This window comes from Prinia subflava, chromosome 8, assembly GCF_021018805.1.
Source record: "Prinia subflava isolate CZ2003 ecotype Zambia chromosome 8, Cam_Psub_1.2, whole genome shotgun sequence".
NCBI classification, from domain to species: domain Eukaryota; kingdom Metazoa; phylum Chordata; class Aves; order Passeriformes; family Cisticolidae; genus Prinia; species Prinia subflava.
The window spans coordinates 785511-802532 of NC_086254.1; the positions used below are offsets into that span (position 1 = coordinate 785511).

The following is a 17022-nucleotide window of genomic DNA, read 5'->3' on the forward strand; positions in this document are numbered from 1 at the left end:
AGAGGAGCTCCTGGGTCCAAAGGGCACTGTAGCATGGCGGTGAGGGCAAAGCCAAACCAGGAGCAGGCAATGCTGAGCAGTGTGGGGGGCTGCCTTTCCTGCCTGTGCCCCTGGCATGAGGCTCGTGTCCAAGGAGGCTGAGCACTCGTGCTGGAGTGGGATGTGGGGTGGACACTGAGGGATGGCCACCAGGGCAGGACATGAGGTGAGTGTGGGGTGTGGGGTTGCACTCTGGAGCACTGGAGGATGGGCACAGTGAACCTCCCATCCTGCTCCCCAAAAGCCATCCCTTCCCTGACAGTTGCCATTCCCTGGGAAGGGGTGATGGCAGGGGCTGAGCTGTGCTGTGGGGACAGTGTAGGGGGTAGTGTGACACAGGGGGCTCCTGCACTTTGGCCTGCTTGGGGCCTGGGTCCTCAGGTCCACATGTGTCCCCATCCTGTCCTGCAGCACTGCCCCATGCCACTCATGTCCCCATGTCCTTCAAGTCCCCATGCTGTCCTGCAGCCATTCCCACGTTGGTGGGGAGCAGGACATACCAGATGAAGCCCATGCTGTCCCTGGCTGAGGGCTGTGCCTGTGACACCCGTGTCTGTCCCCACAGGAGCTGGTGATGGCGATGATGACAATGCAGATGGGAGGACTGATGATGGCCATGCTGGGCTGGCTGGGCTCCATCCTCACCTGTGCCCTGCCCATGTGGAAGGTGACGGCCTTCATTGGTTCCAACATCGTGGTGGCCCAGGTATTCTGGGAAGGGCTGTGGATGAACTGCGTCTACGAGAGCACAGGGCAGATGCAGTGCAAGGCCTACGACTCCCTGCTGGAGCTCACCTCTGACCTGCAAGCTGCTCGTGCCCTGGTGGTCACCTCCATCTTTGTGGCCTGCCTCGCCTTCTTCATCGCCCTCTCAGGAGCTGACTGCACCCGCTGCGTGGATGACAATGGCACCAAGACCAGGATCTCTGCGGTGGCAGGTGTCATCTTCATCATGGCCAGCATCATGCTGCTGATCCCTGTCTCCTGGTCTGCCAACAGCATTGTCAGCAACTTCTACAACCCTATGGTGCCCGAGGCCCTCAAGAGAGAGCTGGGGGCTGCCCTCTACATTGGCTGGGCCTCCAGTGCCCTGCAGCTCTTTGGTGGGGGTGTCCTGTGCTGCTCGGGATCCCAGTCCCAGCAGGACCCCTACCAGAAGAAGTACAGGGCAGTGAAAACCTGTGGCCCAATGGGCTATGCCATGAAGGACTATGTGTGAGCCACTGTACCGAGGTGCCAGTCCAAGGCAGAGCACCACTGTCCCTGTCCTGCATCCCTGTGCCACCCCCTGCCCCTGCATTGCCTCCTCCTGCCCATCCCCATGCTGGCTGACCCTCAGCACGGTCCCCATATGTGCCCTTCCCCAGGGCAGGGACTATAAACATCCTGGTGCCACCAAGGCTGCCTAGGCTCATTTTGAATAGCGCGGTGCGGGGAGGATGGGGACGCGTCCTGGGGGTGCTGTGCCCTGCTGTGCTGCAGCACCTGGAACATCCCCATATCCCATGGGGGTCAGCTACAGCCAGACAGGGTGCTCCTGGCAGCTCCCTGCAGCAGGAAACTGAGGCAGGGAGAGGATGCTGAGAGCTAAGAGAGGCATGGGGGGGACACCAGGTGCTCTGAGCCCACATGGGCTGGGAGGGGACCCCAGAGAAAGACTGAATCCCCCCTCCCAGGATCCTGGCCACCCACCCTGGACGGTGCACATTCCCACTGTTCTGGGAAAAACACACAACAAGCAGAGAGCAGAGACAGGGGTTTATTGAACAGGCAAGTGCAGGGCTGGGTATAACCACAGCCCCCAGCTGCCTAGGGGATAGTGTTGGAGACAAAAGGGCAGGTAGCAGTAGGGCAGCTACTGATGGGCACAGGGTCCTCAGAACATGGAGGACAAAGCAGAAGGGTGACAAGAGCCATGGGGAGGGTAAGTGTGGAAGATGTGGGATGCCCTGGGTGAGGAACAGCGACAGACAAAGCTATTGCCTCACACTGAGGAACAGCTCCTGAGGGGAAGGATGCAACCTGTTCTCCAGGAAGATGGGAACAGGATGAGCAGGAACAGGTCTGAGGGAAGGTAAAAAATGAAAGTTTTTACCCAAATATTCCAGTAAGACATTTGGGTAAAAACTTCCCAAGGGAGCAGTGGAGGAGGAATTGTGGAAGCAGCCCAGCAAGGGGCTAGAGGAACAGGCTGGGCAGGCAGTGCTGGGTGGCTCCTGGGTGGGGAGCATCCACCAGCTCCCCAAATCCCTTCCAAACTCATTTCCCCACCCAGACCATTAACTAGAAAGCTGTGGGAAAATGAGATCTGCCTGTCTCTCATTCAACAGAAAAGCAGCTGTTGTGGGATGAAAGGCAGATGTGGCACTTGGAAAGCCTCTCCAGCTGGCAGCCATCTTGGCACTGCTGGTTTGACTCTGGATGTGGAGACTCTTGCACCTCAGGGCTGGGTCAGTCCATAGGGAGTATGAGGATGGGAGGCCACAGGACACAGCGATGGAGACCCACCTCCAACAGTCTCCAGGTAAAGACTCTGGGGGTGGGAGATGAAGAAGGATCCCGATTTTGATCATGAGTGCTGAGGTGGGCGAGGTAGGGAGAAGACATCCCAGACTGGACATGCTTGGAACAGCCATGTGGGTCTGTGAGATGTCATGGTGAGCATTGAGGTGTTGGGGTTAATACCTGAATGTCAGAGCCAAGGGTGGTGCCCAGGAGACCCTGGTGAATCCAGGAGACCCTTCCCATGCTGAGGAGCAGACAAGGGCACCAAGCCCAGACCTCGGTGAGAAGGGACCAAGGAAAGGAATGGGGAAATTCCCCCAAAATACTGTCACTGCCAGTAGCTGCCCTGCTGCAGGAGGGGGTCACTGGGCTCAGTTTTATAAGGGGTCAAGTGCTCATCCCCTCCAGAGCCATGCTAGCTCTCAGCCCTCCTCGAGGTGGGGGACAGGGCACTTCTGGTAGATGTAGACCACCCCCGAGATGTAGCCGGTGCCCTGGGCGCTCTCCTCCTCGCTGGTGGCTCTCTCCCAGTACTCCACCTCCTGGGCCAGCAGCTTCTGCCAGGCTCCGCTCCGCTCCAGCTGCCCCAGCGCCACCTCCAGTTCCGCCTTGTACCGCAGGTTCGAGGGGTTGCTCCTCGTCGTCAGGCAAAGGAAGCCGCCTGCGGGGCAGGGGACAGGTAACACTGACACAGGGTGTCCCTCTGTGGGGACGGCATCCCTCGGAAAGGGTGGGGGCACGGGGAGACACTGAGAGCCTGCCAGGAGTCAGCGGGCAGGGGACAGACAGGGCATGGACAGGGCAGTGGGCAGACAGGACAGCAGGCAGAGAGGGGCAGGACAAGGGGCCAACGGGCAGGGGATGGGCAAGGAATGGGCGGGATGTCTGAGCCTGAGCACAGGCGGTCACACACCAGCACTGTTGCTGCCACATCCTACCTCGTCCCGCTGCCCAGACCTGGCAGTGGGCAGGGTCAGGGACCTCGTGCCATCGCCCGTCCCTGGTCGCAGGGACAAGGCCAGGTCCCAGCTGTGCCACAGGTCCAGCGTTCAGCGGGAGATCCACATCCACCGGGCCTCGGTGTCCCATCCCACCCGGGGGTCACGGCGGGGAAGGGAAGCGACCCCCCCCTTACCCGGCTTAGTGACCCGAAGCAGCTCCGGCAGCACCGTGCTCGGCACCTGCCCCTCGCCCAGGGCCCCCACTACCGTCACGGCGTCGTAATGCTCTGCGAGGACACGAGGCGTCACCGGGGGGACCCTCCGGGACACCCTCCGCCCCGTGCCAGCCCGCCACCTGCGAGACACGTGGGTGTCACCGAGGAGTCCCCGGGGGGCCGCCCCCTCCGGTTACCTGCGGGCGCGGGCAGTGGCTCCCTGCCCAAGACGCAGAGCCGCAGCTCCTGGTAGAGCCCGGTGCTCCGTGCCCGCTCCAGCATCCCCGCGCTGCCATCCACGCCGTGCAGGCAGCGGAACCCGCGCCGATGGAGCTATGGGGACACAGGCAGCGTCATCCCCGGCCCGTCCCGTTACCCCCGGCCCTCCCCGGCCCTTCCCGCCCGTCCCGCCGGTACCTCCCACGCTACGAGCCCGGTGCCACAGGCCACGTCGAGCAGCCGCGCACCCGCGCGTGGCGCGGGGAAAGCGAAGGCGAGCGAGGCGGCGGCGAGATGCGGTGCCCGGTACTCCAGAGCCGCCACATCCTGCGGGGACACGGCGGTCAGCAGGGACAGCCGCGGTCCCCCGGCGCTCCCGTCCCCGCTGTGTCCCCTGTACCTGCTCGTAGCGGGCGGCCCAGCCGTCGTAGAGCCGCAGCTTTTCGGGCAGCGTCGAGCCCCGATGAACCGCGGCCACCCGGTCCCGGACCGCCGCCGGCAACCCCATCCCGGTTCCGCTCGCTACAGTCCGGGCCAATTGCCCTGCACCGGGCCCCGCCCCCATTGATCCGGGGGCTCCGCCCCGGCAGCGCCCAAAGCCCATTGGCTCCGCCTCCCACTCGCGGAGCGCCCCCAGTGCCTCATTGGTCTCTCGGCCCGCCCAGACCCGCCCCCAACGCGCATTTCCTCAATGACTCCGCCCAGGAACGCCCCATAACACGCGACACAGTCCGGCCACGCCCCCGTACTCCATTGGCTCCGAGCGCCCGCCCCGGCCACGCCCCCGTACTCCATTGGCCGCCGGAGCCGCCCCTCGGGGTGCTGGGAGCGACCAAGTGCGCTGGGAGGAGGCGGGGCGGGGCCAGATGTCCTGAGCTGACAAAGTGTCTGAGTGGTGACCGAGTGCCCTAAGGGGTGTCAAGTGCCCTGGGGGGATGACCAAGTCCAGGGATGGTGACATCAAATGCCCTAGGGGCGTGACAGCGAATCCCCACGGGGAGCGGCAACCGGAGTTCCAGGGCTACCCCTGTCTCCCAGCAGTGTCTACTGTTTCTGCTGCTCTGTCACCTGTAGGGGTCAGTTCCCACTGTGTCACTCATGTCCCAGGCGCGGGGACAGTGCCGTGGACATGTTACCTCCTGCTCGGCCCCAATGCCGCGCTGCCATCTCCATCCTGCATTTGCCATCTCCATCCTGCATCTGCATCTCCTTCCTCCACTCCGACCGTCACCCAGTGCGGCCACCACCCGAGCCAGCCGTGTCCCACTGTTTGTGACAGTGTCAGCCTGGGACTGCCCCCGAGGTGGAGGCCACCCACCACCGGGCCAGCTCTTCCTTGTCCTGACCTGCCCTGCCCATCCCGGCCCTCGGCGCGGGGGTCATTCTGCGCTGCCCCGAGCGGACAGAGGACAGGAGCAGGCAGGGGCTGGGAAGGAGGAGGCACAACTTCGCTCCTGCGAGGAGCAGGGAGTTGGAACTGATGATCTCTACCGGGTCCCTTCCAGCTCGAGGTGTGCCATGAGTGTATAACCTAAATGAAGTTCAGGTTTTGCTCAGGGCAAGAAACACCCCTGAAAACCAGCGCGATGCACAGGGAGGGGCAGGATGTCACCTCCAGATCACAGTTATATGGAAAGCCTGATCTAGATGTCCAACATCTGTGATGTTCCATATCCAGCTTCGTTATCTCTCGAAGGGGTCTCCCTGGGAAGTCACTGCGGCAGTCCCGCATTAAACCAGCCTTTGGTGTCGCAGCGAGGACCAGGGACAAGCTCTGGGACAAGCCACAGCTGCGCTCATCGCCTCTGGCTGTTTTCAGCAGCGAAACACACGGATCCAGCCGCTAATTAGTGACGGATTCAGTTGCTAATTAATGACGGGAAGAAAATCGGTGCCGTGACGGAGGCGGTGGCCGCCCCAAGGCCTCGTTGGTGGCCTCTTCATCTCCTCTGTGGTTCCCCGTGTCCTCCTGCTTCCCTGCCCTTCCCTCTCTGGGGCCCTGCCTGCGGTCACACGCGGGGACAGGTCAGCCCCGCGGCCGAGCAGTGCTGGCCGGGGCCCTCGAGAGGGAGCCCTGCAACCGCGGGACGGACCCCGCGCCCCGCGGGGCTCCGCAGCCACGCCGGGGGACGCGCTCGGAGAATTCCTGGTGGAGTGGCAGAGGACAATGCGGGGCTGGGAGCGGCGAGGGCTCGGCCCTGTGACAGCAGGACCCGTCCTACCCACCTGAGGACACAGGGATGGCTCCCGGGCGGCGTCCGCGGGGGCTGCAGCCCTGTGACACCTCCTGACACTGTTCATGCCCATTTTGTCCCATCTGCTGCCACCAGCGTGGGCCCAATCCTGTTCCTCGTGCTTGGCGTCCCGGGAGGGCTGTAGCCTCCAGCAAGGGCTCTCACAGCCTTGTCATGGGTTCCCACCACTAACTGAACCTTCCTCTACAAACCAGTGCCAGCACCCCCTGTCCCTGCTCTGCTGGCCCCAGGGGCCACTGGGCCTTGCCTTCTGCAGCCTTGACCCACACGGATACAGCCCCAAATTTGCCGGTGCTTTTCCAAGCACCCCCTTCCTGCAGCTGGCTGACTATCACAGCGCAGCTGTGCAAACATCTGCACCCTGTGCCACCACCACGGCTCTGGGCTAGCTGGGACCCAGCACGGCCCAGGCAGGGTCAGCACCAGACCTGCTGCCAGCATTGGCTGCCCTGGGGAGGGGACAGGGGCAGGGGACAGAGGTAGCAGCAGGTTGTGGCAGGTTGGAGCGTCCCATGGCCCGTGCTGGTGTGAGGCTGGACTTTGTCCTGACATGTGGCTTGGTGCTGGCCGGCTCCCACTGGCTCACAGGACATTGCTCTCCGATGGTGCAGTTCCTTGGGGTGTTGTCCTTATAGCCTGCCTGGGGACAGGGGTCTGTCTGTGCCCTGATGGGGTGCTGGGACCCTGCAGCTCAGCTCAGTTGTCCTGTTGGAGTGTCCCCACCGCCCCTCAAAGGCACCTGGGGGAACATGTGCCCCCAAGGCAGGGGCTGAGCCCCCCCAAGCTCAGAAATCTCTGCTGGGACCTCGCCTGCCCTCCGTCTCCAAGGAGCTGCTTAGGTGGGTAGCTTAGGTGGGTCTCTCGCCTTCAAATCTGCCACTGAGCTGGGACAGGAGTTGGGAAAGCCCAGGTCTGTGCTGGGTTTGGGCCAGGCAAACTCAAACATCTCCACAGTGAGCAATGCCACCTGGCACCAAGCCTGCCAACAGATCCCCCCTCTGAGCCTTCCTAGATCCCCAGGTGAAGTGTGTGGTGGCATTGGTACCCTGAGCAGGTGGGCTTGCATGGCCCAGGGCCTGTGCAGGGCAGCCCTGGGTCATCCTTGGCCCTTGGGGTGGGACTAATGCTGTCCCCCTTCACATCCCAATGATGCTGGAATGTCCCTAAGCTTCTTCACAGGAGTGAGTGACAGAATGGAGTGACAGAATGATCAGTCCCATGACCCTGTGTGCCTCAGAGATTTTCTGGGTGGCCCATACTGCCCCTAGGTCCAGCTGTGGTGTGGATGTCCCTGGGGCAAGGGGACAGAGGCTTGGAGGGGGACAACTGTGGACTTGGCAGCTTCTGGCCCAGAGGACTTTGGGGACAGTCACTGGAGGCTGTCAGGGTCATGGGCTGCATTTCTGTGTATCTGTGCTGACTACAGTTTCTTGGTGGTGCAGGAGCCTACCAGCACCAGGGAATGTCCTCAGGGCATCCCAAGATATTCCCAGCTCTGGGAAAGAGCCCTTCATGGTCCCCTGAGCTCTGTGCTGCCTTTCCTGAGCTGGGAAAGCATGGACAACCATCCCATGGGGCACTTGAGCCACACAAGCTAGAGGTGGAATGCTTTGCTGGGTGCAGAATTGGGCAGAACAGGGAAGGAAAACCCTGTGGGGTGACAGCCAGGTGGGATCTGGAGACCCCCTGTTGGGAGGTTCAGGTTGGATATTAGGAAACATTTCTTCACAGAAAGGGTGGTCAGGCCCTGGCAGAGGCTGCCCAGGGCAGGGGGGAGTTCTCATCCCTGGAGGGCTTTAAGAGACCTGTGGATGTGGCACTTGGGGACATGGTTTAGTGGTGGTCTTGGCAGTGCTGAGGGATTGGTAGGACTCAATGATTTTGAAGGGCTTTTCCAACCTTAACAATTCTGTGATCTTTCCACAGCCGAGGAGGTGACAGACAGCAGGACAAGGCCAGGGTGGCTGGGGGGGTTTCACACACCCTGGGTGGGATTGCTCTGCACTCACATCCTTAGAGAACAGAGCATTTTCCTTTCCCAGCATCCAAACATATCTGGAATCTGTCCACTTCTCCCCTAACCTCCATTACACTGGTGTTTAAGGACTGTGGATTTTGCCCCCTGAACCCCATTCAGCCGCATGAGCCCACCTGGGTCGCTGGGCTCCTGCCTGACTTCTGAATCTGTAAATGTTGGCACTGCTGTGGCTGATGGTGCCCGGGGCTGCTGTCACCAGCCCTCCTGCCCTGGTCCCACGGCCCGCATGGCTCTGGGCCAGCTAACAAGGAGGGGCTGAGCTGTAAATCAGCACTGCTGGAGCGGAGCTGGGTGGAGAACAGGTGACAGGAACACCTCAAAGAGCTGATTCAGAAGCCTCACAGGGCTGTCTCCAGCTGATACCTGGGGCCAGCAGCAGCAAGACATCCCCGCCATGCTGAGAACATTCCCTGGCCACTGTGCTCCTACATCAGTCCCAGCCTCTGCACATGTGTCACCTGCATCCCATCCTCGCTGCAGCCCCAGTGTGCAGGGCTCCCCTCCCTCCTGCACCCCCAGGGCATGGTGCTCCCATCCCTCTTGCATCCCCAGTCCTTGGTGCTGCTTTTCTCTGAACTCTCAGTATATGGATTCCACCCTCCCTTTGTGCTCCTGGTGTACAGAGCTCCACACTCCCTCTGACTCCTGGGACACGGCAGTCCCACGCCAGCACATCACAGGGGCATGGTGCTCCCACACTAGTGACATTCCCGTTTCTCCTTATCCCCATCCCAAATGCCAGTGGCTCCATTTGCAGGGTGTGCTCTGGTTGTGATTCTCATCTGAGCTCAGCCTCTTCCTCACCTCTGAGCAGCCCCACAAACCACATCCACACCTCCAGTTCATGGACCTCACTCCTTGTCCCCCTTTCCCCTTGTTCCCTCTGGTCCTCATTGTCACCTGCTCCTTTCCCTTGACTGAGGACTTCGCACTCTGACCATATTTAACACATCCAGAGACCTCAGGTCCTACCCACCCCAGGTCCCCCATTGCTCTGTCACACCCCATCACTTCCCGGACCCACCTCCTGTCCCTCACAGCCCTTCCCACAGCCAGGTGAGTTCCCCCGGTGCTGCCTCCCTGTTCCCATTCCCACAGACAGTGCCATGACATCACTGACCTTGGCGCACCTCAGGTCGGTGACTCAGCGTCCCTCCTGGGACAGCACCTCTGGAACTCATCATCCTTCATGGAACAGCACCCTCATGACTCAGAGTCCTTTGTGGAACAGCACCCTCGTGACTCAGTGTCCTCAGGTCCACCCCAGGAGCTCCCTGTTCCCACCCTGGGACACAGCATGACTTGCTGGTCAAATCCCTGCCACTCCTGGGATTCCAGATGGGGCTGCACCGTAGCCCCCCAGCTCAGTGCAAGCCCACCCAACCATGTCCTCAAATCCCCCTGACCACCTGCCCCGCCACCAGCCTGGCTACCCAGAGCACTCTAGTGAGACTCAGCTTCACTCCAGATCTCCTCCCCGGGACTCCCGTGTTTCGTCCCTGCATCTTGGGAAGCGACTGCCACCTCCTGGGAAGAACAAAGGACAGGCTTGGATGAGATCCAGGAGGTGGAAGTTGAAGTCAATAAAGCCCAGCTCAGTAATAAGGTGCAAACTTTCACTGGAACAGGAATTAATGAGGGGATGAGTGGCTATAAATAAACAAAGGATTTCTTGTGACTTGTAAAAGATGACTCAGTGCTTTCGGGAAGGCTGGCTGCTCTCCAAGCGATCTTGGTGATCCCAGGGCAGTCTGGACCTTACCTGATGATCCTAAAGCACTTCTGGACCTTTGGTGAGGTCAAGCCACTTCAGCTCTCTCTGCACATGGGCTGAGGTGGTTTTTGGGTATCTGAATCCCAAAAAGCAGTTTGTAACTTCCTCCACCAACTCACAACTCTATGGATATTCAGGAAAGAGGATGGGCTCTTCCTGCTGTTATTTTATCCCCAGGCTCTTGCAGTATTTCCTGGAGTGCAGTCCTTCCTTTCTCAGGAACATCCCTGAATCCCAGCTTTGTTGTGAGCCCAACAGATTGCTATTGGCAGGAGGGATGATGGAGAATCTCTATGCTGCTTCATCCCCTGCCCATCCTGCCCAAATGAGGATTTGAGGGGGGGTCCCTGTGGGAGTGAAGCCAAAGAGGTGAAACCATTATCCCTTTCCTGAGCTGAGCTGAACCTGAGCTGAGCTTTGCCAATTCCAGCTGGAACAAAATCACCAGACTTGGACCATGTCACACATCCAGAGAAAGCAAGCCGAGAAGTTACACAAGTGATTTGGAGTGAGAGCAATGGAGTGGGAAGGTGTCAGTGGGCTGGATGATGATGACCATGGACTGAGAGTTCCTAGAATCCTAGAAAGGTTTGAGTTGGAAGGGACCTTAAAGACCAGCTCATTCCCCACCCCTGAGTTCATCCACCCTAGAGCTCGATGTCATCTATGCTTGTTTTTGAAATGATGTCAACCAATCACTCCTGGCTGTTGAGTCTTGCCCTCCCTGTGCTGACCATTTCAGCTCTAGGGGACTTTGCTGGAGGATCGTATCTTTGGATTTCCCAGCTGGAGCTGCTCCTCTGAATGCTCTCCAGCCTGTATTGATCCAAATGACCTGGTTAGGCAGGTCAGTGGTGGGTCTCTCTGAACTGACAGTTGCAGCTGGAGGAGGGTGTGCAGTGAGTCTTGGAAAAGGAGGGAGGCAGAGCAGCGAAGCAAAGGCAGTCGCAGCTCCCGGGAAGCACCTGTGAGGGAAGGTCCCGCCGCAGCGCCTGCTCCTGCAGAAACAGAGTTCAGGGAGTGGCCGGGAATCCGGCAAAATGGAAATCTTGGGAGTTATCTCAAGGACAAGGAGGAGGAGCCCAGACAGCGGAAACAACTCTAAATCATTCGAGACGGGGTAACAGGAGTGCGTGGGCAGAGGCAGCGTGGCCTGCTGGGGGTGACTGATGGATTTCCCAGGGTCCAAAGGGAAGGTGAAGGTGACCCCTGGTGCTTCTGCTGAACCATGGTGGTCTCTGTGCTTCTAGGGAGGTGTGAACGTGGCTGGGTCTGGGGTGGCTGCTTGGTCACCTTCCTTTTCTACATTGAGTGGGGAGTGCAGGTAAAGTACTCCCACAGGGCCAAGCTCAGCCTAGGCTGGGCTGGAGGCACAGGGAGCTTGGGTAAATCCTGTATTTCCAAAAGCCTGATGATGGGCTTTTGTCTTATGGCACTTTGAACACTGGCTGAAGAAATCTCATCTGTGGATTATCTCAAGTAATAATTAAACTGGGAGCTCACGTGTGTTCAAAGGGTGGGTTCAGCTCAAGTTCAAGCTGAAGGAAAAAAAAATCCCCCAGGGATTATCACAGCCAAAGGCTCAGCTCTGGCTCAGGAGGTCCATGAAAACTGCTGTAAGCTGGGAAAGTATTTGAGGCTGTGTCACCCTGTGTGGGTGCTGTGTTTCTGCTGTTGGGGGTGAAGTGCAGGGGAGCTCTGGGCACTGCCCCCCCACCCCCTCAGAAGAGGGCAAGGCAGGGAACCCCCTCCTCCAGCACTTGGAGAGGCAGCTGGGAAGAACATGTATCTGACTCTTGACTGCAGGAAGGGGTTTGATGCTGTTTCACAGGACCACAACTTTCCTGGGACTGTTATAATGTGTGTTCAGATGTGATTCCCACAATCCTCAACACCCTTGAATCCACAGCCATGTGAGAAGCCTTGAAGGACCGACTCAAAGTGAGCCTCACTTGCTGAAGAACTGATCTTTTAAAAAAAGACACCCCACAGCCTTGGTTAAGGGAGATGCCATAAGAGGAAACTCTCAGGCTGACCCTTGTGGAGAGCAGGGGCTGGAGGAGCTCCATGGAGGCTGGAGAGAGGGATCAGAACCAGGATCAGGATCAGGATCAGGACCAGGACCAGGACCAGGATCAGGATCAGGACCAGGACCAGGACCAGGACCAGGACCAGGACCAGGACCAGGACCAGGACCAGGACCAGGACCAGGACCAGGACCAGGACCAGGACCAGGATCAGGATCAGGATCAGGATCAGGATCTGGGTCAGGAGGAAACTGGTCTGATGAGCCTTAGCGTGGGAAGGACAATTGCTCTGCTGGTAGGACAAGGATTTGGGGGTCAAGATGGCACCAGAAGTACCAGTGCCAGAGAAGATTTCTACGCCAGGACACAGGGAATGGCTTCCCACTGCCAGAGGGCAGTGATAAATGGGATTTTAGGAAGGAATTGTTCCCTGGGAGGGTGGCAAGGCCCTGGCACAGGATGCCCAGAGCAGCTGTGGCTGCCCCTGGATCCCTGGCAGTGTTCAAGGCCAGGTTGGATAGGGCTTGGAGCAGTGGAAGGTGTCCCTGGATGGGCTCTGAGGTCTTTTCCAACCCAAACCATTCCATGAATCTGTGTTTCTAAGCCACTGAGGTCATGCTGGTCACTCTCTACCGGTTCCTGAAGCCTTGGCAGGTGTGGGGGTCCTTGCTGTGACCTCCCACTCCCTGGTCAGGTGTGCAGACTCCCCCAGCCCTAGGTGCCTTCAGGCTCTGAGTGCAGCACAGATGCTCTGCGCTGTGCCAGATCATCTGTGTTTCTTGGCCCCCAGCTCCTCGGCCATCTCACCAGGTATGTAACTATCCCAGCTATTTCCTGCTGTACTGCAAGGAAAAATGAAAAAAATAAATCATCCAACCTTTGGCCCTGTTTGATACAAATCCAGGCTGCAGCATTGCAGACAGATTGCGTGTGGTGGCAGCACCACCAGCACCCAGTGCCCTGCCTGTTCCCTTTGGCAAGGGGAGCATGAGGGGCTGCCATGGGTGTGGCCTCGAGCCAGCTCCCATCACAGCCCGAGTGATTTATGGCCTGCATTCCTGCTCCTGACAGGCACATCCTGGGATGCTGTGCTCCTGCATTGTCTAGAGAGAGGCACGGGGGCTGTCTGGGGCCACCAGTGTCCCCTGGAGCTGCCCTGACCTTGGCAGAAGGGCAGCTCCCACCAATGCTGCCGGTGGAGTCCAGGGTGAGGAGAGACTTCCTCATTTCCCAGGGATTCTTTATGTTTTCTGTCTCATGATGAGAGTGCTGGGGGTGCAGCATCCCAGGATTGCACTCCATAATCCCAAACTGGAAGCCCCTGCTACCCTGTTCCCAGGCTGCTATGATGGGTCCTGCCCTGTGGACAGGGTGCCAGACTGTGCCAGGCTGGCCATTGCTCAGCACCTTTGCTGCCTGGGGCTGAGCTGGGGCTGCTGGGCTTGGCTGCAGGGCCCAGAGCTTGTACTGAGAGGCTGAATCCCCCAGGATGTGCAGCTCAGGGCAACACAGCCCAGCAGCTGCTCTGCTCCTCCTCTGGTCACTGAGGGGATTTGCCATCCCTGGGCTGGTCCTTAGTTGCCCTCAGTGAGCCTGGCTGATATTGGTGGGGAATGGACATGGCAGTGGGGACAAGGCGAGCACTGGAGACATGATGGCCACTGGTTTTGCTGATATTTTGAGCTGGTGGGAGCAGTGGTTTCCTCATGCCCAGACATCCCACAGGAAGGCCGAGCCAGGCTGGAGGCAGGGCTGTATCTCTGGGTGCTTTGAGGCTGAGTGTGGGATGTGGGACAGGGTGTTTCTCCATGTGCCTCCAGATCCCATCCTGCCAGGACGTGGTGACAGGGGCTTGGTGTCCTGTTCCCTCCTGGCTGGGCCTTCAGCCTCCTGCTCATGCAGGGATCTCTGCACTTATGGGACTCAACCCAAGAGAAGGAATTGCCTCAGGCCCCTCCTGTGGCCAGAGCTGGGAAACACCAGGGATGCATCTTGCCAGGGCTCCAGGGCTACAATAAAGTCTTATCCCATCCCAAGCTGTTCTGGGACATGCTGGCATGTGTGGGATCCCAGCCCCCTGTCTCCCCAGTCTGTGGGATCCACTCCAGGCTGGCAGTGCTCTGCAGAGCTTGGGTGCCATAAGGACCCCACAAAATGGGGGGGTGAGTGCCACCAGCCCCATCCAATTGTAGGCACAACCTGGTGCCCCTGGTTCCTGCCATGGACCAGCTCTCCAGGTCTGTGTCCAGCAGGCAGGAGCTGGTGCCTGTGGTAGGTATTTTGTTATTTTTTCATCTTTTTTCCCCAGCAGAGCAGGCAAGCCATGGCCTGCATTCCAGTTTGGCTGTAATTGTGCTGTTATCTCTCTCTCAGGGCCTGCTTTCACTCATGCCTGGGGTCTCTGTGAGTGAATGGATGTCTCTGTTAGGGCTGTTCCAAAGATTTCCCTGCCTCTGCCCTCTCCCATTTCCCATGCTCTCCTTGCTGACCTCTGCACTTCCCTTGGCCCCGGGCCCCAAGCCCTGAAGGGCAAAGGTTCCTGGGAAGCACCTGCAGTCCTGAACCTGAGTGCCCCAGCAGCGACTGTCCCCTCAGAAGGGCATGGGACAGTGGCTGGCATGATGAGCAGGACCATGGGGTAAGGAGGAGCTGGGGCCCAGCAGGGAAGAGCCCCTGGAGGCTGCTCTGTTTCACCTGGGGTGCGGCAGTACCAGAGGTGACAGCTCTGGCTTGCAACACAGGGAGCACCTGAATTTGTCCTGATGGAATATTTTTCCCCTATGATGGTCACAAAATGTGGAAATGGAGAAGAGGGTGGGGCTTTGCTCATGGATGTGTTCAGATCTTGACTGGCCCCAGGCAGTGGTGAGTGGGGCTGGACCAGACATCTCCACAGTGCCCCCACCTCAGCCACTCTGGAATTTTCTGATTGTGCACAGCAATGCTTGTGACAGTCCCTGAGGAGCTGAAGGCTCTGAGAGATGGCACCAAGCAGGGCTGTAAAAGAAGGTCCAAATCATGAAGGAAGTTTGCGGAAGAGGAGGGGACAAGATGCAGAATGGGTCTGCCCTGGGACCTCAACCTCCCTGCTGAGCTCTGAGCTGTTCACTGCAGGCTATGATTAAAGCTGGGACATTTCCCTGGGATGTGACCCTCGTCTGGCTCTGGCACCTGACCCAGCACCAGGATGGTCCTGACTCATGGAGCTGATGGAGCTGCACATCTTTTCACAGGTGCCAGAGCAGGTCATGACAGGCTGATCCCAGACACAGCGCCTGGTGCCCCTGGGATGGTCCCACTGCCCCATCGTGGTGAAGACTCCTCTTCCTCTTCTCCTTCAGGGTCAATCCCTGCAGTTTGATCAGACCCTTCAGAGGATGCTCCCCATGGACCAGCCTTGAGATCCCAGGATTCAAGGGCTTCACTTTGCTGCTCTCACATCTCCCTGTTCAACAGCAGCCCAGCCTCTCTGGTCCCAGTGTCCCCAGGGTTTGGGAATGGACCCTGACCCCCTCCTAGGATGGCTGGTGGTCACACAAACCAGGACGCATCCCTGTGTCCCTGGCAGTTCCCAGGCATTGCTCCACATGCTGGGCCAGAGCTGGTGTGACACTGCTCGGGACACTGGGATGCGTGTGGGTGCTAATCTTTGGGGCCATCAGGCCAGGCACTGAACCAAAATCCAGCTCTAATTGGACTTTTCCAGTAATTCTTCCTGACAAAACAATTAAGTTTCTCAGGCAAGAGATGTTCTTTGCAAATGTTCTGTGCCAGATGCTTTTGCTTTTTTTATCTGTGGTATTTAGGGATCTTTTCCTAATACTCACTCATTATTTTATGAGGCACAGACTGGTTCTTCCTGCCCTTTTGAAGCTCAGTATCACACTCATGTTTGTTTGTTGTCTCAGGGCTTCCCTAACTGTATGTGAGGGGGGTTTTGTTTCATTAAAAAAAAATTAAATAAACATTCTTGATTTGTAAAGGGCTGGGCCCTGTGAGACAGGGCAGGGAACGGGATGGGCTCCAGCCCTCCCAAGCCTGCAGAGGCTGCGTGTTCTGCAGTGGGACTGAGGTCAAAGCTGGAAAAACTTGCAAGGCAGGATCAAAGAGCAGGGCCCCTGCCAGACATATGGAAAACATGAGCTAGGGGTGGCAGCAGTGGGCGCATGGGCTGGCACTGCCCACAGTGCCCCCCTTCATCCCCACCCACCCCTGGAAATCCTAAGGCTATTGAGGGGCTCACAGTCCTTTGTCCCCTCAGCTGGGAGCTTTGTGACTCCCCCTTCCTGCCATCCACTTTTAGAGGGTCCAGTTCCTCCTTGGAGGGAGCCCATCTCTCGCTTTCCCAGCCTGGGCCCGCTGAGGCTGCACGAGATGTGTTGGAATTCTGAGGAGCTGCTCGTCCACGTGTTGCCCACCCTACCCTTCCCGTGGCCCTGTCCCAGTGGTGTTTGCCCCATCCCCACACCCCTCCCATCTGCACCAGTCTCAGGGCTGGTGTTCCTGCTCCCAGGAAAGGGAGCAGCCCTAGGGAATGGTTCAGCACTGGTTCTGTTGGGAGCAGCCCCCCAGGGAGGCTGGCAGCTCTTGGAAGTGGAGTTTTGGAGGAACAAGAGAGCATCTGGATGGGGTGTGGGGTAGGGTGACACCAGCTGGATTTTGGAGTGCCTCTGTGCTCTCTGTGGGGTGAGTGGGCACAGTGCTGGGTATGTCCTGGTCCTCATCGTCTCTGACATCTCACCCAGCGACTCCTGCACTGCTGACTGCTCTTACAGAGGATCTGGGCTGGGCTTGGTGTTTTTTGATCAATGAGATCCCAAGTGTTACCTTGCCTGGCCTCTCTGGAGCCAGGAGGGTGTTTGGGGCTGCTGGGAAGGGCAGGGTGAGGTTCTGGGGGAGAATGTCAAGGGAGAGCACAGCTGGTGTACAAGGTGGGGACCCAACATGACTGGCTCCACAGCAGGTCCCAGCCCTCCTTTGGCACCAGTGCATCTTCACGGGGAGGGGAC

The 17022-nt window shown here is 58.8% G+C and overlaps 2 protein-coding genes across 3 annotated transcripts; one reads left to right on the top strand and one right to left on the bottom strand.

The window, feature by feature from the left end:
• Nucleotides 1-91: 91 nt before the first annotated feature.
• LOC134554389 (claudin-4-like) lies at nt 92-1417 on the top strand. The gene has a single exon (XM_063404932.1). The coding sequence runs from the start codon at nt 614-616 to the stop codon at nt 1256-1258; it is 645 nt and encodes a 214-aa protein (XP_063261002.1). The 5' UTR covers nt 92-613; the 3' UTR covers nt 1259-1417.
• Nucleotides 1418-1782: 365 nt separating this feature from the next.
• On the bottom strand, nt 1783-4538 carry METTL27 (methyltransferase like 27). 2 transcript variants are annotated; one of them, XR_010081026.1, is made up of 6 exons: nt 4320-4538; nt 4118-4246; nt 3898-4033; nt 3680-3772; nt 2725-3205; nt 1783-2572 (listed from the first exon to the last, which is right to left on the bottom strand). XR_010081026.1 is itself a non-coding variant. In XM_063402332.1 (5 exons), the coding sequence occupies exons 1-5, from the start codon at nt 4521-4523 to the stop codon at nt 2967-2969; spliced, it is 801 nt and encodes a 266-aa protein (XP_063258402.1). In that variant the 5' UTR covers nt 4524-4538; the 3' UTR covers nt 1783-2966. The 2 variants fall into 2 exon arrangements, 1 of the variants encoding a protein (XP_063258402.1); XM_063402332.1 differs by having other exon boundaries at nt 1783-3205.
• Between the last annotated feature and the right edge of the window lie 12484 nt (nt 4539-17022).